Source organism: Manis javanica, chromosome 9, assembly GCF_040802235.1.
Source record: "Manis javanica isolate MJ-LG chromosome 9, MJ_LKY, whole genome shotgun sequence".
Lineage (NCBI taxonomy): Eukaryota > Metazoa > Chordata > Mammalia > Pholidota > Manidae > Manis > Manis javanica.
The window spans coordinates 63,091,258-63,116,331 of NC_133164.1; the positions used below are offsets into that span (position 1 = coordinate 63,091,258).

Genomic DNA, 25,074 nt, shown 5'->3' on the forward strand with positions numbered 1-25,074 from the left:
CAGTGGCCTTATTCTCTGCCATACTTTGAGATTATCAAGGACAACAGGATGTGGAAGAGAGCCTGCCCCCACTTCCTTGGGTGTTTTACTGTTCCAGACTGTTAGAACTGGCTTACCACATGTCATAGCAGTCACCTCAATGAGAAGCATCGTATTAATTATAGGCCACTACGAGAGGACTATGGTGAAGCCAGCTGTTTCCATTTAACAGTTTTTTTCATACTTGTAATGGGGCCAGCAAGACATCAGTTTTCAATGAAGCATTTAAATATTTTGCTTAGTACCTATAAGTGAAAAACCAGGGGCTTAACACAGTGCTTAATAATAAGAAGAAAGAACAAGAAACATGTAATTTACCTAAAGACCAGGTAAATGCTTTTCAAAATCCTAAGAGAGGATGTATGGAAGAAAATAAGTGGATCTACTCTTCCATCCCCACCCCAACTCCTTTATCCCTTGTTACACACACACACACACACACACACACACACACACACACACACACACACACACACACATCATTACTGACACAATCAAGGGTCTTACAGCAGCAACATTTTATCATTCAAATACTCCAGATATGGAAAGGATGAATGAAAACGAATGAATTATTCTGTCACTGGATGACTTCAGAGTGACTAGGAAGCTTATAAACACTTTCAGAAACTTGGCTTAATCATGAAAAAGCCAAAGGGAGGAGATTTAGCCTCAGGACTGTGAGTTCTACCTCCTTGGAAGAAGGGAAGCAAGCTGCAAAATGGACAAAAGTCACACTGACACAGCTTCAAAAGTACGTACGCATATTAAAGAATATATGAGATGTCTATGCCACCTTTTTGTTTTAAGAAAGGTCTAGCTTCTTCTTCAGTTACGATGGATGATGTGCCTGACTGGCTTTATACCCTGAGAAGCTTAAGATTTTGCATTTATGTCAGGAGATTATTTATATATTCACCAAATCAAAATGACATGTGAAAAATGTAAAGTTTATATCGGCTCATGATTCAAAGACAATATTCTCGGGTGTGTGTGGTTGGGAAATAATGACTGTGGTGCTGACAGCATTCTGCCTTTGGCTGCACCATGGCCAACAACGTGCCGTAGTAGGTGTGCATCTTGTGCAACCATCTACGCCGTCCTGGGGCTCAGGCTTGGTTTATCATAGTTCAAGAATTCACCCAGGGGTGCCAAGCCGGTCCATAGACAAGCTGGACAGTAGGTGTATGGACATTTCTCCCTATCCTTTCCCAGAAAAATCAGAGCCAAGCCCTAACCTGCAAAACATTTAAACAAAGTTTCCCAGCCAATTTCTCATTTTTCCTCTTACTTTTCTGATTAGCATATACAGAAGTTGACAAATCCTAGTAGTCATTTGCCCCGTGCTTCTTCTTCCTATAACTTTTCAGTTACAAGTCCTGGGTACAAGGTGCTTTAAAGCTGAAGCTCATTTTACAAATAAATACTTTCACTAGGTTTTAAAATCTGTGTAAAGATTTACAAATGGGTTCTCAAGGGCCTGACAAGATGTGTATTTGGCAATACAAACCCTGTGATTACAGTTTGGTTTTTCAATCGCCATGAACAACTATCTGGTCAGGGTGAAAAGTAGAGCTTCAGTCACACTTAACACGGTTCTCTAGGTTCACTTCATCATTACGACCTTAATTGCAGACCATTTTAATGACAAGTTTCTCTGAATTCCACCCTCTATGCTGTCTGTTCCTTCTGTAATGTATCATCAAAATGATGATGTTTTGATGAAGTGCCTTCCTTAGGGCCCTTAGGATTATGGATCAGTGAGATGCATACCAGGGTCTTTTTTTTCCTTTGATATTGACTGTTTGCACTGTTCTGAGACTAGGAGAGTTTTCATTTTTTGGTGAGCTCTAAAGTGCTCAGGGCCTTCTGACCTGTTTTGGGGATAGCAGGGGCCTAGCCAAGCCTAACGAGGCTGGGTAGGAATCCTGACACTCCCTCAGCTCAAGCCAGGGGAACTAGTTCGGGCGCTCACATTCACCTCCCAGTTATGAGGCCCTCTCAGCCTGGCAAGGTTGCCGCTGTTTGAAAGTGGTGGTTAACTGTTAGGCACAGTTGTAATTTATCTTCTGAATATGGGGACTACAGTAAGAAAAGCTGCACAGGGGTGAAAATAATCATTGCCACCAAAAAAGATAAACAGCAATGTCATTCATAAGCAAACTGACATGTGGCACTTATGTAGCAATAGGAAGCCATTCATTATCCAGGGACAGTGTCATTCCCACTAACATGGCATCTTGACTGGATTCAGACAGCCCAGCACACAGCCAAGAGAATCGTGGGACTGAAACAGATTTTTTTTTTTAACATTTCTTTTGCAAATGGGTTGCCACTGGATTGGAGCTTCTGGGTGTCCGCCTTTGGAACAGGAATGTATGAAATGCATACACCTTATAAGAGTACAACTGATTTCTCACCACCTCTCACACTCATTCTCCCACCAGGAACATCCTGGGCATATTCAGAAACCCCCATGTAAAGCATTATGCGTCCACTTTAGCTTGCTGCTTTGGGGACAAATTATTGTTACTTTCTATCTCCAGGCATCTTACAAGTCATCTTTCAGAGGCAGAATATTGATGATCCATCTATTGGAGGCTGTACATCCTGCATTTCTAATGAAAAGAAATGGCATTTTAATGGATTATTGATATAATGATAATAGAACAACCTGTGGGGTACCCAGTGAATGGGACCCTTCTATGACCATACCCCCCATCTCAGCAGAGGGCCCTGGTATGTTCAGTGGACTTATCATGTATCATTCAGTGTGACTTCTGAGGGTTTTTTTTTAAGTCCTCAAAGTTTAAATGTAAATTATAACATCACATGTTTTGGTTTTTAATTATGTTTCTCTTTGGAAGTTAAGGGGAGAAAAGTTTACTTTCTGTATTGGCTGAAAAAAAAAGACTCCTCAACTTGAAAATAGCTTGCATGTTGCTTAATTCCAGCCAAGAATACACTGAGCATAGGCGCCTCACTGTGCCCTGACAAATGGCTGTTTTCTTTCAGTTATAGAGATTTTGTATCTGTGTGGAGTAGATCCTGGCGGCCTGGGAAGGATGGTGTCCGGAGCTGCACAGCAGACCCGAGAATAACACTGTGGCTGCCATATTCCTGCCCACAGAGCTCACTACATTGCCAAAATGCACTCTGTCTCTTGCAAATTCACCTGAAAGTTTTAAATGTTGGTCCTCATTTGCCATAAACCAGATCTCAGATGAAGCTTTCAACCAGAATCAGTTACATGATTAAAAGAAACTACAGGGTTTGAGGAGAAAAAGTCCTATAAGATTCATGAACTGGGCGCTACAAAACAACATTGTCAATTTGAAGGCCTTTTATAAGGGAATTATTCTCAAGAACATAGTAAAATGGAGCATATTTTTCACATATTAAGCTTGTAAGAGATTACCAGAATCCTCTATGAAGTGCCTACTAATTATTTCAAACAAGTAAATAGAACATACGGCTTATTATTCTAAAAGCACTTCTTTGTACAATGAGGGAAAACATGAAGATACAATAAGAAACACAGTGAAAATGACCTTGGCATGACTCACCCACACTGTCAGGACAGATCAAAATGAGGAACCAGTATTATTCTCATCCCAGCCCATGGGAATCAAAACAGAATCAATCAGAGAGCCTCCATGTGGTAACCTGCCTCCTGCCACACCACTACAGTCGCCACTGTGTGGCATGTTGACCTGCTTATATTTCACCAGCCTTCTCTGCAGATCTGGTGCCCAGACTCTGACGACGCAGGTGGATCGCTCAGATGCTGATGAAAACTGCAGATTTATCTCACATCCTGAGATGTAGATTACATAAACGGCAGGTGGAGCCTAGGAATCTGCACTTTTTTCAAACATCTCAAAAAGACTCTGGGTTGAGGTGGGATGGGGGTTAGGGATGAAGTTTTGGTTGGGGGAAAATATTCTGAAGGTAGGTGGCACCCTTCTGTTAATCTGGCTCACTGGGGTCTGGGTTGTGACGGGGTTGAATTATTCCTTTCTCTTTACTCGTTCCCTTCAAGATAAGTAGACTAGAAATATCTTTCTGGGCTCTGCCTTGAAGAAAAAAGGATGTTTATCTTCACTGCCCAGATTGCATTAGGCCTGCCGTTAAGTCCTAATGTCACTCTAGCACCTGGAGAATTAGGTGAAGGGCCACCTTGAAGTGGTTTGAAATTGTTATAGATGACCTGCCCTTCTGGCTAAAGACCACCTTTAGAACATAGTTCTGAAAGGTGGTATGATGGACTATGTGGCTGGACATGGGAAGCATTAAAAAAATCCCAAGGCCTGGCCCAGCTCCAGACTAATGAAGCCAAATCTTTGCAGGCAGGGCCAGGCTCATTTCCTTTCAAGAGTCCCAGTTGATTCTAGTATATTAAGAAGTATGGCTATAAAGGAGGAAAAACTGAGGGCCTGCAGTCAGAGTGGGAGTGGGAGTCCTGGCACATCAACATTTGCTGAATGAGAATGAATGCAGCACTTAGCCTCTCAGAGTTCCAGTGCTGTTATCTGCAAGCTGGGGTAAATAACTGTCCCTACCTAGGGTATTGTGGCATATTAAAAGAATTAATAGAGGTCACAGACCCAGCCCAGCCTTTAAACCACACTTTCTACCTGGAATAACTTTACTCAGTTATTTGCCCTTCATTATTTTTGAGGATCTAGCCTCCATAGACAATACTGTATCCTATATTAGCAAACTTTCGAATGTCTACTCGGTGGCAGGTGCAATACTGGGTACCAGGAATGCAGGGATGAGAATGAAGTGAGAAGCTATTAAAATCAGCAACATGAGCCACAGTCCTGCCTGGAGTTGTTTCATGCTAGACACTCAGCGATATTCCCCATTGTCACTACCCTACCACCAAAGTTGCCTGCACAGGGCCATGGACGCAGGAGGTGTGAGGGGACAGGGTGGCCCTCCCCCTTGTTCCTGGTCTTTGCGAGGACTGGGTAAGGGATAGGCCAGCTTTGTCATGATTCGCCCCCAAGGAGCTTCTGCTCACATTCACTTCAACATCTTTTACCTCTACCGTGGCCAAAACCAGATATGATTTCATTGACCAGCAAATGCGAAGTTAAAACGCATCAGAAAGAGCATGACAGTGAGTGCACCAGCAAGGGGATCTGAAGTGCTCCCCCACACACAGCCTGGGAGTCCATTTCCCTCTGTATTTCCCTTCCACTGAGATGAAGGGTGAGCGTACGAATTCGCCACATGACAGATAACAAGAGATGAATAACAAAACTCAGAACAGACAACTGATCAGATGTCAGCGGTGATTTGTTACACCGAAGCGAGAAAATGTACTTCTAAGTCTACATTATAAAATGTAAACTGCATTTTCTCTTGAGAATTTAGATGAGCAAATGTGTAAGAATAAAATTATATTTAGGCTTAACACAGGAGGCAAACTACATCCCCGAAGCAGGCCTATTTATCCTATGCGTTAGTTTTCTTACTACCTCACTTGGTATTCACTTAAATCCTGTTGGATCGTTTACTGGTTTATGTCTGCCCCTCCTCCCTGCCGCATGTAAGCTGAACAAATGAAAGAACGTGATAGGGAAAACTATAGCCTCTGTAGTATGGCTACATTTTTCTTTGAATTATGCTCTAAGACAAGACTTTATGAGTGAGGTTACTTTAAAATCAAGGCCTATTTTGTTCCCAAGTGGCAAAGGAAGTTCGCTAAATCTGCCAGGAACGCAGCGTAAGCTACTGAAGGACTGGCTTTCAGCACTGAACAGAATATCTAGTTTCATCATTTAGCAACAAAAAAGTCTTTTGAAGCCGGTTTCATTTACTCTTTGCCTATATATAACCGAAGAGCAATTTTGGAAAAGCAATATTGGAAGATGAAAAGAAGAGACGGAGAAGAGGAAAATTTCCCCTGTCACCCTCAAGAAACTTTCCATTTTTCATTTGCCAGGTGCTTTTACTCCTTTTAAATCCCTCCGTAAACTAATTTTCTTTTTCAAAAGATCAACCAGTCTTACCAAATCAAAGCTGTTCCCTGTGAGTTAGACTGTCCTCACTTTGTGCGTTTTCACAGGCGCACATTTCGGTCTCAGCACAAATGAAGGAAAGTGTGTGTTCTGCTGAGACAGAATATCTCAGGTTGACCTCCATTCATCTACACCCCCAATAACCCACTCTGTGATTCTTTTTTAAGTGCTGATCTGAAGAGCAGGTTATAATCAAAAGCCTTACATTCAGAGCCCTGCAATAATCTGGAAAGAAAGCTCAGTGAGCGGTTTGGCAGAAAGGATGCATTATTTTCAGGCATTTTTGTTGGGATCCTGAACAGGGACCTGCCACGATTTCACTGGGGACCCACGCTTGGGGACTGCAGTGTGAAATCAGAACTGTGGAGTCATACAGTCACAGCAGTGAACGCCCACCCTGACACAGGATTACAGAAAGCTCCCAAGGCCAGTATGACACAGGGACACGGAAACCCAAACGTGAGGACCCAATCGTCCTGAGGTGCGCGGCAATCCCTCTGTGCTGCATTCTCCTGCCTTTTCATTCAGGGCTGCTCCATATAAGCCATTCCCCAGTGGCTGGCACAACCGAGGGTGCAGCACGCCAGAAGCTGGAGCCCAGCAGGCAGGGCACGCATGTTTGGCATCTCCATCCCGAAGCTCCAAATAAACCCCCTTTCCCCCCGCCACTGTAAGGCTGAAAGCCATCTTAAGTTTTGCAATTACCTATGTATGCTAGTGTGCTTGGTGACACTGCCACTATTTAGGAGGCCAATTTAGCATAATCTGTTTATGTGGGAGTTAAGTCCTGTGCTGAGTTTAAAATACACAAAAGCTCAAGCAGTCAGATCAGATAGCTCAGGGGACTGTAACCTGAGATTTTGTCTTTCACCTCTAGGTCACAGGCTGACAAGCCCTTTCAGCTAAGACTCCAACTTATTGCCACCTGATATGTTTGGTTAATTAGCAGTATCAGCTCACTTCCTGGTTTTAAAAAGTCCACATCTGAATAACCATCAAGAAAGCTGCTATTTCTATTGTTTTTGTTCTAGGTGATAATAAAGGATGAAATGGACCTAACTTTGAACTCGGACTTGCATCTGCTTTTGAAGTGCAGACTGTGTCTTTAATATCACCCAACACGGGGTTAAGCAGATACTTCAGAGTGTCTACAGGAGGAGATTCTAAAGAGGCCACGTAATTTGGTACCAATCTTAATTACTTATGGCAAATTACTTAGTTGCCTAGATTTTTTGTTATCAATGATGTTAATAATGGATACCTTGGATTTTGGAATCAGATAAAATCAGGTCTGTCCTTAAAATCTGTGGGCTGCAAGGCAAGAGTACAAGCGAGGCCACCTCTAGATACGTGCAACTTACAAATCAAGCTAACAAATCAAGCTAAATCAAATGCTCTTCTTTGTATATCCATTTAACATCTTTTTACAGTGTGGTAAGTTTTTCTAGACTCTTTTTGTTTTACCTATTTGACATACAAATTATAGCAGATCTGAAGTGGGTGTTTTTCTTGATGATTTCCATTCAAAGTAGTAACCAGAATTGGAGACTAGGAGGTTCCTCTGAGAGGGCACAGAGTTTATCACCAGGGAGGTGCGGATCGGCCTCTGCCTCACAAGCACCTCCAGAGAGCTGTTTTGCATCTTACACAGAAACACTGGTAAAGGCAGGACATCATTGATGCGCGCAGCACTTCAGTTAATTTGAAGCCTTCAGTCCCTTCTGCTAAGAAAAACACCCGCTGAAGAAAGTGAGTAACAACGTGAGTGATGAACCTTGCTGTAAAACATAAATGTCAACTCGCTTATTGAAGTCAAGGCTTACAACTCACCACACACCCAAAAAAATACAAAACAAGAAAAAACAAAAAACAAAAGGGCACACACAGAGTGGAAGCAGATAACCTTGGCAATTAAAGAAATGAAGATGGAATCTGTTGTGGTGGAATGGCCACTATGGTACAGCCTGAAATACTCACTGAGGAGGAGGCCCCCATAGAGGGACCATCCTCCTGGGGTTTCACAGAGGCCAGATGGTGAAAATTAGGATCTCTTAGGGAGATCGCAGAGATTCCTATTTTATTGGTCTGGGGCAAGGCCTTCAGCGGCCTTTCAATGCTTCCCAGGTGCCTCTAATGTTTAGCCATGTGGCCCATTGTACCACATTCTGGGGACAAAGTTCTAAAGGTGGTCTTCAGCTAAGAGGGCAGTAAATATAGAATAAAAGATCACCTAAAATATTTCAAAGTGGAGTAAAGACTCTTTGCAGAACCCCTGAAATTATAAAGACATTACATCTTTCAAGGTAACTTGTTACAAACAAATTAGTACTTTCACACTACTACAAGTCTCCCCTTGAATCCTAGAAAACACCACCAAGAAAAAGCATTTCTCTCCTCTGGATGAGAGAGGAAGAGGGGAGTGGGGGACAGGGAATGGTCCCATAGGGTGAGAAGTATTCAAAGTACCCTAGAATCTAGAGAACTCAAGTTTGGAGTTATTTGTAATGCTATGATCATGGGCAACCTAATATCCTAGGATTTATCCCTAGACAGTTGATGATAATGCAAGAGATTTTCCTAGAAGCTGGAAGGATCACGCCATCTATGGGAGAAACATGAAGAACTGTATTTTCCCTGTATTTTGACTACTGAAATTTGTGTATGGGCACCATTAAATTGGTTGTTGCCTTGAAATGAACATTTAATTACTAAAAACAAAACAACCCACTCAAACCAAAACCAAACAATCCAAGAGGGAGCAAAACAACACACAGTGGTCAATTCCACACCTAAACCAGGGTCACCTGCTTTAGCAGCAGAAACAGAAGTTACTTCATAAGGTTTGTTTCAAAGAGTCTTGACACATGGTTAAAAATATCTCCTGAGGATAATGATGATCTTGGGATGGCTCAGCAGTTCTATGACAGGTAGGGGCATTTAAGATAAAGGACCAGGGGGTGCAGGCGAGAGTCTCTTGAACTTGTAGTCATTCAGGCAAGACTCCAGAAGTGAGGTTGTTTCCATGGTCTAGAAAATGAAGGAAGGGGATCTATTTGGAATTTGGAAGGCAGTTTGAAAAGAAACAATTGCTGGGTCTGGCAGATGATTAAGGATAAAGGCAATACTGTGTGCAGGCATGGGGCCATGGCATGTTTTTCATAATCACACTTAATCTGCCCAATAACCTTGCAAGAAGACATACTTGTGTCTGAGAGAAGACAGGCGCTTAGAAATTGACCTATCTGTGGCCAAGGAACTATTACATGGCAGGGTCAGCATTCAAACCTGGGGCTGATGGGCCCCAACCTATTTTTGAGGTTGTCCCCTGATACTGAGGCTCACTGGTGACAAGGAAGCATAGGGAAAGACTGCGAAGGGAAATGAATGATTTTATCTTTCCTAACTAAGCTGGTGAAAGAGAAATTCAATTTATGATGCATATGAGTATCAGGTTGGGGGAGGTGTCGGTTTAATTAGATTTTTAAAAATCTGTGGACTGTTCAGCACTGTCCAATAGGTAGGAATAAAGAGCAAGACACATACATAATTTTGAGTTTTCTAGTAGCCACATTAAAAAAGTAAAAACAAACAGGTGAAATTAATTTTAATGATGTATTTTATTTAAATCTATCATTCCAACATGAAATTGATATAAAAAAATTGGGATATTTTACATTTTTTTGGTGCTCAGTCTTTAAAATCCAATGCATATTTTATACTTAGAGGAGGTTGCAATTTGGGCTGGCCACATTTCAAGGGCTCACCAGCTGCCCGTGGCTAGTGACTGCCACGAGACAGTTAGATGCTGAGTACTGAGATCTGTGGAACGTGATTCCCACCTCAGGGTGAGGACAGTGAGGGACAAAAGCAGACTCTGCATGGGACACACTATTCAAGGTCTTTACTAAGATGAAGCCCCAAAATGGTCCAAGTGGCAAATTATATAAGAGAGAGGAACTGAATAAACAGAGCCTCTAACCTTCTATTTTCTACTACTGCCAACAGGCCACGTGATACCAGGGAGAGCACAGAGGCCAAAACCCCCGGGGCGCCTTAGTCAGAGGGCAGAGACCCACCCAGCTGCCAGTGGGCACCGGAAGAAAATCTACTACTTCCATCAGATGCAAATGGTGTCATTATTAACTTCCCTCCTGTACAGAGTTTAAAAATTGGGCGGAGGCCATCAGGCCAGACCAGGGAATTGTGCTGCAGCTGAGTATCCTTTTCGATGCACGCATTCTCTGTGGCTGTGCCCCTCAGAATGAACTGTTCATCGGAAGAGGCACAGTGATTTTCTGTGGTTGATGTTGGTATTTAGCAGAAGGTTCACAGGAATGGAAATAAGGATTTTTTTTAAAACAACACTACTTATATAATGATATTCTTGAGAAATAGAGCCATCATGTAACGATTTTGTAGCACCTAGTACAATGCACTTAGGGGAGGTGGGGACTCAATAATACTAACTACTGACTGATATGATGATTCCATTTAAAAATATACAGTTGTTTTTGGATAATTGACTTAACAGACCTCTATTAAAAAAAAACATTTCATTTTGACTGTAGAAACTGAATCTAGAAATTGAGAGGGAGAATTCTTCATTTTTGCTCTTCTCAACCTTCACTTTCACAAAATAGCAGGTAGTGGAGTGATTAAAAAAAAAACAGTCTTCATGCAGTTACGGAGATGACAGTGATTTTTACATCAGTGCAAGCTATTTAGGCTGTAAACTACCTGGCATTGTCACTTTGTAAAGTGTTCTTAAAAATGCAGTTGGTGCCCTTCTGAAGCCAAGCAGTGTGTTTACTTCATCTGAGCAGAAATAAGCAGAGAAACACCCTTTTTCCTGACATTGGCCCAGGTGAGCTCACGTCTCCTCCTTGCTCCACCAGCAGAGCCAGTAGAGATAAATTCCCTTATAGGATCTGGGTGCGGCCCCCGTATCTCAGCAGAGCCAGGAGGGTTGTGCTCAGGGGCAAAGTAAATCGTTTCCTTGGGACTCCTTTAGAAAAGGGTGGTAGGGTGCATGGGAGGACCTATCTCATAAGCAGGAGTGTACACTGCTCATAATCCACTGTCCCTCTTCATACACTTTTCCATATTCACTTATCTGCCTTGACCTTAAGCTCCTATAAGTTCCCCTGACCTTCTTTTTTTTTTCAAACAAGACTGTCTTGGTTTTCTGGGCTTTTGCCTACTGTTCTAAGTATGCTGCTCACCGATTAGAGTCCCTCTGAGTTTTTTCTCTCTAGTTCACAGATTGGTGCGCCGAGTGACCTTATAAAATTCTCAGAACTGGTAAAAAAGTGTATTTTAGAGGAGGACAGAAGAAAGGTAAGGGAAAGGGAGAAGTTGCCATCCTTTCATACTACAAGGAGGAATGTGAGGGCCTTTGCAGGGCACACTATCACACAGCTCCACGACCGCAGGACATGCGCACTGAGCTGTGGGGGGTGCCCCGACTCGTAGATTTACAGTCACATCCGAGAGCAGCCTTGCGAGCAGGGTGACCCACACTGTGCTCTTGTGTCCTAATCCGAGACATGGCAAGGCCATGCTGCTATGCTGGTCAAAGGAAAAAGAGTTATATCATCATATACATGCACTTCTGAGCATGACGTTTCCAATTTTCTGATTACCTTGATTCAGGGTATTTGGTGAGGGTGGCCAGGCTGCTGGTGTACATGTGGCCGCCCACGTCAATGTGGACGGGCGCATTGGATTTTGTGAGCTGTGCTGGAGTAGGAATGCCTTGGTTGTTCAGTGGAGATGCAGGAGATCTAGTGATCAGAGGTCTTGACATATTGGGCCGACTGTCCTACAGAGAGATAAGCAAGTTTAGACATGTCTTTTTTTTCCCCCAGTGGAGAGAAAGGAAATACATACATCACATAGAATAAGCCAGTGACTAGTGTTGATATTCATTTGACAATAAAATCTGGAAACCCAGCAAGCTCTCACTTTTGTTGTAATGAATATTAGAAAAACAAAATCTGTAACAAAGAAAAGGAAAATTTCCCATGCTCAGAACCCAGGAGCTGAACTAATGTTCACTTCAAAGCATCCTCAGCCATGACGGCTTATTTTACTAATGAATTCTCGCATTTAACAACTGGCAAATGGCATGGAGAGAACCACCGTTCATTCCAAAGGAAAAGAGAATCAACACATAAAACCATCCGCATCTAAATAAAATGCATATGCTTTATCCTCCCTTTTGAGTGTTTCCTTATTTGCAAACAGTTGGAATAAATACAGATCGTTCAGTACTGGTGTTCTAGAAAATGTTTTCTTCAATTTCTATTTTTCAAATTAGGAAGAAGAGAGCCTGATGGGTTTGACCAGCAGCTCACATACTCAAAGCATCCTTGTAAACAGGCACTACAAGTTTATCAGTCAAGAGACTGAAACAAAAATCAACCCATACGTCACTCATTTGTTCCCTGCTTCTCCCTCTGTAAGACTGTGGGTCTGGGGACACTTTGAAAAGAGTGTACCCTTGATAAGTATGTGCTTATGAGCCACAAGCTCGCTGCTCTTCTGTAGGCTGGACTTACTGAAGAGACCAAGAGCCCATGTTGAACCTAGGCAAAGGTGTAATCGAGCGACCAGAACAGAAGGGGTCCATCCCACAGTGGCAGCAAGAATGTGCTGAAGGAACTGTCCTCTTGAAGAAACAAAATACTACATCCTTTCCACAGATACGCTATAAATATTTCAAACACTATCCAAAAAAGGTTGATTGCTTTTAAATTAGAGCCCAAACCACAGACAAGTCAAGTCAGGTCTCTGGCATTCAAGGAAGGGGTCAAATATTTAGAGTCTGCAATTGAAGAATAAGCCAAAATAGCATTTATGTCTGAATTCTGCAAGACCAATGGCCACAATAGTATACTTCCAGATTTATAATTTAGCCATAGATTGTTTTCAAACATGCAAACAATGTATGGCAAAGCCAGTGATAAAGCATAATAAAGGGATTCTGGAAAATGCCTTTGATGGAGATTACAAAGGGGAAGTCATCTAGGGTTTGCATATAAAACCCAGCATGATAAAATATAAATTTGCAGAACAGCATAGATGTTATGATCTGAAACAGCTTTAGGAGTTACCTGGGGCACAACTGTTAGACTACTTAGCATTAACCACATGTCCAGGCATGAACACACATGCTTTCTGAAACTCCGCATCTATTGGGAACGCAGTGGTGACGGGGCCTTTACACAAAATGTTGACCATCTGTGTTATGCTTTTCTCCATGCTGAATTAACCAGAGCCCAGAAACACTATTAGAAAGAGGGTTCATGTTTTATTTCTTTAATTGGGTTGCAAATTCCTGGGTGTTCACTTATTACTGTTCTTTATATGTTCCTGTATATTTCTAATAATGCAAAATACTAAAAAAAACACAAAAGGATATTTGTAACATATGGAGAAAAGAGGTTAATGAGGTATTGGATGGGGGGAAAAACTGAAAAACAGATACACATTTGGTAGGAAACATAAAACAGTTAAGGCTTGGAAATACTAGCATTTTAAAATACAAGTGACAGAAAACACACTTTTTTCTGTAAAATGCAATCATATGGCCTCTACTTTTAAGAGATACATACTACCTGACTTCCTTTTGAAAGTGATTTCCTGGCTAGAGACACGGCCCCCCACACCCATCCCCTCCCTTCTATGGTCTAGCTCATCGCCACACGGCAGTGTCTGTTAACAGTTTTCCAATTGGCCACATTCTGTATACTGCCTGAGGGGGCACCGGCGGAAATGAACAGATTTGCAGGGCTAATACTGTAGTTAGACTGTGACCTCATTCAGCACAGTGCTAATACTGAGAGGTCTATACAGAGGGAGAAAAAATTAAAGCGTAACTGATGGGTTGAAGGATTCCAGATTTCTTAGAATACATACCATTTACATTGTAAATCATAAATGTATGGATATTGCTAAATATAAAATTAAGCCAGTGTTTCTTTAGCTGGGGGGTGGGGGAGATTAACCCTTAAGGGCAAGGAGAGAGTTTCAGGATGGTTGGGTTCAGGCAGACTGTGGGATAAAGTATCAGAACTAGTCTTTGGGGGGCCCTCTTAGCTATTCTCTAGGTCCTGTCTTCCCATCCGGGAAGCTTTCCCTGTCTTACATGCGTCACCTTAGCCATGACCACTTCTGAAGCATTAACTGATCTTTGCTAATGGAGTAAAGGGTTTTCATTCAGTATCTCCTGCATTGGTGCAGGCTGAAGGGCCTTTTGAAATTTGTATGGAGACAGCCGCCACCCCTGAAATGGTGCAGGCTGGAGTTTGGGGGAGGAAATTCGGGGCTGGGGACCCTCGCTGCTTACAGAGGACCCTCACTATCTATTGCCTCTGCTCCGGAAGCTTCATCTCACACAACTGTGACCACCCCCTTCCCTTGGCAGTGACTGGAGCTGACACTTTCCCCTCTTCACCCAGACACTGAGGCCCTCGATGGGATGCCCGGACAGGCAGTAGCGTTTCCTGATCAGCCTCAGCATGAAGCTGGCGCCCAGGACGGCTAAGCTGGGAGCTGGCGAGAACCTGGCACCTCGGAGACACTGTGGAGACACTGAACCTACCCCCCAGCCTCCTAACTCTAGACTTCCTGTTATGTGACACAATAAATATCTTTATTTTTAAAGCTAGCTTATGGGCAAAACAGAATGGACAAAACAGCAGTAGACTCACAGACACTGAGAAGGGACCGGTGGCTACCATGGGGGAGGATTTGGGGTCGGTGGTGGGGAGGGTGAGGGGAATAAAGGGGCACAAAAATTCTCAATCATAATACAAGCTGTCACAGGGATGGTGGTACAATACGGAGAATATAGCCAACGATTCTGTAACATCTTGCTAGGTTGACAGTAACTACACTAGTGGGGGTAAGGATTTAATAATAAGGGTAACTGCTGAACCACTGTGTTGCATATCCGAAACCAATAGAAGATCATATATCAATGATACTTCAATAAATAAATAAGTTAATTAAAAGACCCAGCTCGCTTGCTGGGACCTCTGCTGGCTCTCCTGACTAAGGCTGCCGCCCCGAGGGGTCGTCTGGCCTGGTGAGACCTGACCTGTGAGGCCCAGACAGCTGCCTGTCTACCGTGTGATCACCACTCCCCAGCTCCTGCCTTCCCCGCCCATCGCTCACCACCATCACCTCAGTTTGTCTTTCTAGTATTACGTCTAATGACGTGAAAACGAGAAAGCTGCACATAAGGGTGCTGGCGTCCTGGGCAAGCCAGTCTCTCTCCTGAGGAGCCCTGGGCACCACGTGTGCTGCAAGGCGAGCCGACAGAAGGTGGCGCCTGGTAAGCCTACTGCCCAACGGGCTCCGCACCGAGAGGAGGGGACCCACCCGGACAGTAGGCTCCCGGGTCTGCCCCTTCCCCATGTGGGCCGTGTCTCTCCTTCCACAATACTCATTAACACCTCCTGGGTGCTGGGCTCCGTCCCTAGGGGTGGATACAGGGCAGAGTGACCCTGGCCTTCCGGGGTTTGCTGTTCCGAGGGGGAGACGCCAGGAGACAGCCGCCACCCCTAGGCTGGGAGAAGTGCTAAGGCAGCTTGGTCAAGGGGACACTGACCCGGGCTGGGGGCTGGGGGCGGCATGGCGAGGGTTCCTGGGAGACAGTCTAGCTGAGATCTGCCTGATGGGAGGTCACCACACAGTGGGGTGCTGGGAGGGTTCCAAGCAGGACCAGCAAGCCCCAAAGTGGGAGAGCCCACGGTACATCTAGAAATGAGAAGTGTGGCATACCGTGACAACTCTCCCGCTTATTTTTCCCCCCAGGGTGGAGGGATAATGCTGCAAACAGCAGCTTTTATGACGATGGTTTGGGAACCACAGAATTAAATGGTAACTTACAATGAAAAAATAACATGAAACCCACCACAACATCCTCTTGTCTGGAAAAGGGGACGAGGAAGAGTAAGGCAGCGAACAGCCGGCTTTCGGAACAGCAGGGTCTGAAGGAAGTTTCTGCAATAATGGAAACGTTTTGCATCTGCATCTTTCAGCAGGGTAGCCCCTCGCCACGTGGGGCTGTCTGAGCGCCCGAAGCATGGCCAGGGCCCTGAGGAACTGATGGTTAAATTGTATTTTAATTAATTTCAGCCTTAATGTAGGCTGCCACGTGTGGCTAGCGGTTATCATGCTGGACAGCACAGTCGGAAGCCCAAAGCACAACACCCGGGAACTTATCCCTCACGTTTAACGGAGAAGCAGGGGGACTTCAGGAGCAAATACAAACAGCTCACCACACCACTATGACTTCACGTCTCTCTCCCCTTCAACGCTATTTCTCCCCTCTTCACTGTGTTTGTGAAAAGAAAGGAATAGCACGCTGTGGGGAGGTGCGGCACCTGGGGCTCTCCGAGGAATGCTGAGAAATGGTGCTCCTGCACACGAAGTTAGAGCAAAACCAATCCATGATGACTATGCTTGGAACCCTGGCCACCGCTGGGGGGACCGACCGGGAGGGGTAAGAACCAGTCTCGTGGAGAGCTAGAAAAATTCTAAGTCTTGATCTGGATGGTTACGTAGGTATCCACATTCATACACTTAAGATTTATTCACTTCAGGTCCTACATACAAAGAAAACAAACCAAAAATGATCTTGGAAAAAACTCACCAATCAAAACACTTTACTCTTCAGGTACTCATTTAAATTTCTGTGAAGTAATGCTGCTTTTGAAAGACAAAAAAATCCTTATTATTTCCTCTCATAGGATTCACCAAAATTCAACAACAATACTCTGCCACGAAACAGCCATCTGACATTTTATTTCTAACTCTTCTTTCACTCTGTGGCTTTCACTCTGTGTGCTTTCACTCTGTGGCTTCCTTGTAGCGTAATCATCCGTCTCACCTACCCAACAGAGCAGCAGTGATTTTTTTGGAAGGGGAGTCCTTCAAGGGATTTGACTTCAGGCACCTCTCAAAAGAAGCTAATGAAAAATTTGCCTCCTAAATCTAACCTAGCCGTGTGCTGCTCAAACAGGAGCCTCAGGGCACCCCCTTGAACAAATGAGCTGAAGTTTAAACTGAAAGTTTTAATGACTTTATTTGTTAAGAATGTATGCCCCTGTCTTACGTCACGTTTCACTGTCAAGTTAGACCCTATTACCTTTCAAGGGGAAAAGAAACAGGTTTCTTAAAGATATTTCCAGAAAAGCATGTCAATAATAGAATATGAATCTATATTATTTGATACTGTAATTCATAACATTTGATAGAGCAGCAAAGAAATTTAATCATAACTTTTCCACAGATTTCAACCTGGGTTTAAAATACACGTATTTATGCATCACACACACACACACACACACACACATACACACACACACACACACACACACACACACATGCAAATAGCATCACTATTATATGGAGAATATAATAGTGGAGAATGTTCTGATTAATTCTTTCTGCCAGTTGGCTGGCCACTTAGGGTACACAAACTATAATCAAAGTATCTCAGCAGGCAAGGACTCTGTAGAATGGAAATCTGTGGTTGCTTTCAGACTGACACAATCCTACTGAACTCACAATAATGGTTCTTGTAGAAAAAAATCACTTTCCTGACCATAGTTAATACTTAATCACATAAGACAACTCTCAACCATAATGTCAATATATTTTGTAAAAGACTTCATCTGTTTCTGGATTCAAGTGATATTTATTGGGCTCCTACCATGTGTGAAGCTCTATGCTCTCTATTGACTTTAACTAAATAGCAGAATGGCCCTGAAGAGAAAGAGAAAAAGATCTTTTCTTATAATTTCATATAAGTTAAAAGAGCCCAGCAGTGCTTCAAAATTGATGGGTACTGTATATACATTTAGAGGACAGTTTCCATTAATCTCTGAAGAAAGTAGGGAATGAGGCCAAAAAGCTTTCTGAGCATCCAAATTTGACGTCAAATTCTCTATTTATGTTATCCGTAGACATTCCCTCCAAACTCACAGAACCTACTTACCCTTAATCCATACTTTTATAGCATGTGGTCATTGGTCTTCTAGCCCATAGGATAACAGCTAATTACAAAAATCATTCAAAATTAAATCGTCCCCAAATCAAACCCAGACTAGCTTAGATTGGAAAGTATAGAACATATTGAAGAAAGATTTCTGCTAAAAAATACTAAAGAAAACCTTTTTTAGTGTTAAAACAACTTTCAAAACCTTATATAGCTGGCAAGGTCACCTATATGAAACATGAAGGGTACAGGAGAAAGTGCCCTGGCTTTTGGAATGAAAAAGCCCTTTGTGTGATCTTGGAGAAGTTTTGAAACCTATCAGACTACAGTTTCCTCATCTGTGAGGCAGGAATGAATCTTCCCACCCTACAGAAAGGCACAGCCAACAGCAGTGAGACATGCTTGTGAAGGTGTAGAAAACAGTGCTTGGCACAGAGGGGGACAAAAGAAGTGTCTTTCCTTTTGCACAAGAAAAATGAAATTTGACAAACCAGTAAGCCGGAGGTCCGAACAGACTGCTGTGGACCTACTGAGATGTAAAGAGCTTTTAAACTATTTGAGGAGGTAAGGTCCACAGGTGAGACAGTGTTTGTTACACTGACAAAGTGTTGCATTGTGGTTATAGATAAATACAAAGAAAATATGAGAGAGTATGTAACAAGATCCTAGTTAGGTGCTTTGGACAAACTGTATAAAAAGAAGGAGAGAATGAAATCATAGGTTCATAAACAGTTCATAAAATGAAATGGTACTTGAGCTACACTGATTTTTCTTTTCAAAATCTTTATTTCATTGATACAAAAAAAACCAAATAAAACATGGGAGGCTTTAAAGTTGTTTCAAAATGACTAACCACTGTGTTAAATTAATCTGCAATTGCTTCCTAATATGAAATAGTAATCTGAATAACTCTCCCTGCTGCGGGCCAAGAGGAGGGGCTGCGAGTATTTATCTATTTTAATGCACAGTCTCTGCCAGATATTGTGTTTTCAACTTGCCTTTTTGTTTGTCTTTTCTGAAATGAAATATGTATCTGAGAAGTTCTTGTTAGATCACCAAACTGGGACCATTAAAAGAACAACTATTTGCCAAAATTTCTGTTTTTTGCCCCCAAGGAAAATGAGCTTGGAAAAAAGAGAACATTTTGATAGAATTAAGCAGTGTTTATTATAGCTGGATTCATTTTTAAATTAGATTTCTTAGATACTTTTTAATGTACTTAAAACATCACAGAGCATTTTTAAATGCACACTACAGGTCAATTATGGATGCTACTAATTAAAAAAAACTTGAAGAGTAGCATACACTGAAAGCAGGCTCTGTAAGAGTTCTGCAGGAAAAGGCCACTGTGGAAAAGATACATGTATGTACAATGAAAAATTCTGGAATTAAACACACCAAAATATTAGTAGGGGTTAGGACTGGGTGAGGATGTTACAGGTAAATTTTGTTTTTGTTTTTATTCTTTTGTGCTTATGGCATGTACACTTATTATTTTTGAAATAAAAAAATGCTATATTTAAAAGGGCTGAAACTTACTGTGCAATCAAATCAATCAGCACATACTCTTGGCATGCTGAATTTTACCTTCACAGTCAGAGTTTTTCTTGGACAGTTTTAAATGAAGGACTGAGTAAAGAAATACAGAAATGGAACTGAACTTGGGGATAATGCTTCCTTTCCCTTTATTGTCTTGCCAGAGAGGAAATGTGTGGAACAAAAATTAAACTGGCCCCCGGTCATGGTAAGCTCATATTTAGCTACCACAGAAATCCATTTAGTTTGATCCGGAAAGGGGCGGCAGTGTGTGGATTCCACTCTTGGGAATGGTCTGGTCATCTGTCCCCTCCCACAGAGGCCCTCCATTCCCAGATCTCAAACACAGTCAGTGCAAGATGATAAAAGTACAGGCACCTCCCTGCATTTTCAGCAGTCGGCGGCCTGTAGGCACTCTCTCGGAAAAACGATGCAAGAGGCAGAGAAGGTTGGCAATGAAACGGTATCTAACGCTCACAGAGGGCCTTCTAGTCTGAAATCAGAACCCTCTGCACAATGTTAAGTATTATCACTATTTCACAGAGAAGGAAGTTGACTCTGAGGTCAAGTGGCTTAGCCTATAATTACCTAGTAATGAATTTACTGTGATATTTTACACGCTGGCCATTGTGTATGAGGATAAGGTTACCAGTCTCCAACTCCTAGGCTCTCCAGGCTCTGGCTTTTACAAGAGAAAGGATATATTTGCCTTGTTCTGTCCGCATTCTTCCACTTGGTCTGTGCTTGGATGAACACAACTGCGGAGGGGTTAAAAGGATGGTCATTGTGGAAGGCTGGAGCCAGCTGGCCCAGGAAATGGGCTCCTCCCCCCAGCACGGACTCTTTATTTCCCCACCACAGAGAACTGGCATTTTATTTACTCCTCTAACTGCTAGTACTGGACATTAATTACAGGACACATCTGCCTCTAAATAGATAATAAAGTTGACTTACTGACTTCTTGGATATGGTCGTAAAAATTCCTTGTCCAGCAGTGTCAAAAGCTAAATGTGTTTCTTCTAACCTTAATTGGGTTCCTGGGAGCCTCCTGTTGATTCTTAGATGGCTATTTGCTTGACTTTTTTGCATTAAAAACATCAAAAATTAAGATACACGGGTTTGAAAATACAGTCGCTTACTCTAACATAATAGATATGCTCAAAAAGTTCATTTGCTCACTTGTTCATTCATTTAGAAAATGTTGGCTGGCTATTATTCTATGTGGTGTCAAGCTAGGGCACTGTGAAGACAAACACTTTGGGGATTGAGAGTTTAATTTAGGAATCAGCCATATGCACAGGGAGTTCCTGATGACAAGAGATCCCCATGTAAATAAAAGCATTTGAAATAAAATGATGCTTAAAGTGTTTTGAGAACTAACTGACACTCTTAAAGCAAATAATTTTGAGGGCAGACAATATACTTTAGTACAGCAAGGAACATTGGCTTTATGACTCCAGAGTACATTATTTTTAAGTAAGACATGCCTATATTTAGCAATTTCACATTACAAGGATCATACTTCCAACTTTTGACCCAAATACTTTTTAGAGAGGGAACTGATTACAGTGCTTCCAACAGGGTTGATGCTGAATGAGGCTTCTCAACCCAGACACCTTTTCCCAAGGATGGGACAGAGCCCAAGTTTTACTCTGAGCATGTCACCAATGAGTTATGTGGCCTTGGCAAATGAGTTCATCTCTCACTTCAGTTTTTTCGCTCATAATACACGCAGCTGGATCACCTGGTCTACAGTGTGTTTTTCAGGACCGCATTTTTGCTATTCTATGATTTTAAAAAGTACAAACCATAGATATTCAAATATCTTAAGGAAGCCAGCCTTTTAGATCAGAAATGGAATTCAAAATGTCTTTAGAAGAAAGAACTGGTCATGAAACGAAAGACATTCCGAAAGTATGAGCACAAAAAAAAATAGACAGCAGCTAACACAGAGTTCTTAACAATCAGAGCATTTTCTCTAGCTAATTAGTAAGATTAAATTTAATCACTACAGCTTTTTATTTGCCTTCACTCACAGGAGGAAATGGCCAATAAAATATGGTGCTTAATAAGCAGAAGGCCTACTTCAGAGATATTCTTTACTTAGCACCATTTTATTGAAGGTATTGTTCATTTGTACCTTGCTTTATTCTAAAATACCAGAGCCCTCTGAAAGCAGCTTATCTGAGGCTCCCTGGCATAACAGAAAAAAGTTATGTTAGTGATATACAAAACAGACGCTATCTAATAAAGTAAGAATCTCTTAGCAGAATCAGTGTCATCTTTTCAAAAAGACATCTAGGTAATAAAAATAAATTAGTAGAAAAGCTGGGCAGTAGGTGGGGGTGCGTAGTCTCAGTGTCTACACACCAGAGCTAATGGGTGGTGTGCTGTGTTTGATGCACAGGCCAGAGGTCCAGGGGTTTGGCAAAGACACTTCTTATAGGTCGTATCTACGTAGGAACTTTATCATCAGAAGATGTCAGCTGATTCTCTTCTGGTTGTTTGGGTCATCCTGGTTCTCAGTTACATTATTTACATTTGAGCTGCTGGTGGGAACCAGTGTTGAGTAACAGTGGAGGTGAACCAGGGGCTACTCTGGAGGCAGCCACATCTGGGTCTGCCGGCAGTCAATGCAGTTGCTGACCTGGGGGGCCCGGCTGTGTCTGCAGCTGAGCTGCCAGCCCTGGCATGAGCCCACTACACTTGCTTGTTGGGGTATTTTTGAGGGGACCCTGGTTGCACTACTTCCTACTCAGGAGCAGATGGGAGAGGAGATAGCTTTGAAGGCACAGTTTAGGAAGAAGGTGAAGGAGCAGGGGAGTCCGCGGCCAAGCACCCAGCCTCCTCAGTGCTTTATGGCAATGAGCTACCCTTCACAGTTTTCACGCTGCAAAGGAGACATCTGTGTTCCTGACGAAGTATCTTAAAATAAGTCCCAAACAAGAGTGAAAAACAAACCAACTTTTTAAAAGATCAACCTGATTGGCAGGAAAAGTTTGATGCAAAAATGGAAATGCATTAGAAAAAAAAACCCCAAACCTGAAATTTACACACATTCCTTTATGAATAGGAGGTAGTTACCTGTGAGACCCCAGAACTCCAAAGACGTATGAACAATCATAACCCAAAGCCTTCTGAAAGGTCAGAGAAGGAGGAGGGCAAGGCCAGTACTGTTTTTACAAAGGAAAGTGGAGGCAGGCATATTTAAGACTAATTGCCCAAGGTAAAAAAAAAAAAAAGGAACTTGATCTAAAGCTAGAAGCAAGTATTCCGGGCTCTGAGCTGCATTCTCCCGTGTCACATGTACTGTCTGGGTCTGGGACAATCTGCTAGTGTCTGAGCCCTGAGGACTTGAATCTGCCTTGCATTCGCCTGTGGCTGCAGACTGCTTCGCCCTGGAACATTTCTGCGCAAAGAAGCGAACGTGCAATGGAATGCCTGTGGTGTTCTTGAAAGACCCAGCTTAATTTTATTAGGTGGCTATTTTAACCACAAGACACAGTATATAACGCCATGACAATGGTGGGGGTGGCAGAGTGAGGTGGGTAAATGCAAATTTGTCTAAGAAAAAAAAGCAGTCAAGTGTTGGAGAGGCAGGAAAGAGGCAGAAAGCAATGCAGAAGAGATGATTTGAGAAGGAAGTGATGGGTGAGGGAAACAAGAAATAAATTAACGGAACGGAGAATTCAGGAGAGAGAAGAGAAAGAAAGCAGTGCATGTGCTGGGGCAGGGGGTGGATCCGACTGGTTTCATCACCTGGGTTTCTGACCACACGTCTGCTCTGCTGTCTCTGCAGGAGCTCAGTTCTCAGTTTCTGATCCCCGCCTACCTGCCAGCAGGGCTCTTTGGTGGTTCCAGAGCAGGACCTGACCCCATCCGCTCAGTCAGTAGCTGGGAGCAAGGGCTGGGAGGAGGACTTACAGGGTTCTCCAGGTCTTGAATTTGCTATGTCTTCTTGATAACCAATCCAAATGATTCCTCTGTGTACTGTTTCCTTGTGATGATCATGGGACTGAAGTCTAATTTTTAGTGAATCACATAGATTTTTGACTCTGATGGAAAGTTTGCCGGTAAATGAGCTCACAGATAAAGGTTGTAGCCCATAGAGTGGAAGATCACAGGCAACAAATGAAAGCTGACAGGTATGATCCGAATGAAATCAGGGGACAGCTATTCCTATCAGTCCCCCCAGGGGACTGATATTCCTATCAGTTCTCCACAGTACTCAATGAAATACTTTTTTTATTTTTGCACACAGTAGAAATGAATAAATAGTATGGGTGATAATAAGCAAGTCTATAAGGCCCTATAACTAAGTGCTCTGACCTCCTTCCAGTGAATGACCTCAGTGGTTTATTCCTGGGGGCAGCGGCCCTCAAAGTGTTACCTACTCATCCCATTCGCCAAATGAAAAGAAAAAACAAACCCCACAATCTTGAGGCATTAATAGGCATAAATGTCGATTAAGGAAAAGTTAGACACTAATGAGCTGGTAGGGATTTTGTCGAAATAAATACATAATGCTTCCCAAGACAGAAGCCTGCTTCCATCGTCTGCCCAGTGGAAACACCCTCGCTGGGAGGAACTAAGCAGCTGGAGCTTGCCGAGGAGCCTCCAGGATTAGCAGACCACACTCTGAGGGCGTTGGTACTGCTGAGGTTAAAGAAATGACAAGAAGGTGGCCACTCAGCAATGTGGGGCTGACTGGGAATCCCTTCAGCTCTGAGGAACAGACTGGGACAGGTGGGCGGGGCGGGGCTGGACAAGTGTCAAACCCAACTGGTAAGTCCCAGTTCCGGGTGAAGTGTTCTGGGACTGCAGGCTCCCTGGCGAGAGGAACTGTGTTTTGCTCACTATGTATATATATATATCTCCAGTCTCTAGCCAGAGCCTGGCATCTACTAGGCACTAAATAAACATTTGCTGAATGGCTTGACATTGAATTCCAGGAGAGTGTGCAGAGGCAGGTGCACCTCCCCACCCTTCACCTGCCTTTGCACCGACTTTTTTCTTCTCCCCAGTAACCATATAAAGTGTTAGAAACCACGTTAGTATTAAGAATAGGAGTGGAAGGGGAAACCACCACCTAACTCAGGGCTGGAACAGGCAGAAGCCTTCAGGAACCTAAGAGAACAATACAGCCACACATTATTTACACACAGACTGGGAAAAATGCTATGAATAACTTCCATAGACATTTTATCCTGTAATAAAAGTAGTAACATTTTAAATGAAGCAAAATATTTTATGGCATAATGTATGAACTGACAGCCACTATGTATGAATTGTATTTGGAAAAAATACTACTAACACATTAGCATTGGTGTACAGAAGCAGAATGGACTCTGGAGCTTTGCTGGGCTTCAATCCCAGTTCCATCAAGGGGCTGCTGCACAATTTAACCACTCTGTGCCTCAGTTTCTCCATTTTTAGGATGGTAACCATGATGCTTTCTGT

At 42.8% G+C, this 25,074-nt stretch overlaps 1 protein-coding gene across 4 annotated transcripts in view; it reads right to left on the minus strand.

Annotated features, from left to right (window-relative positions):
• The window catches only part of KCTD1 (potassium channel tetramerization domain containing 1), a 174,917-nt gene that overhangs the window by 35,997 nt on the left and 113,846 nt on the right, over positions 1–25,074 (minus strand). For all 4 annotated transcript variants that reach the window (XM_017651216.3, XM_017651217.3, XM_037025406.2 and 1 more), the window contains exon 2: positions 11,711–11,889. In XM_017651216.3, coding sequence (XP_017506705.1) covers positions 11,711–11,889 — 179 coding nt within the window. The remainder of the gene's footprint in view (positions 1–11,710; positions 11,890–25,074) is intronic.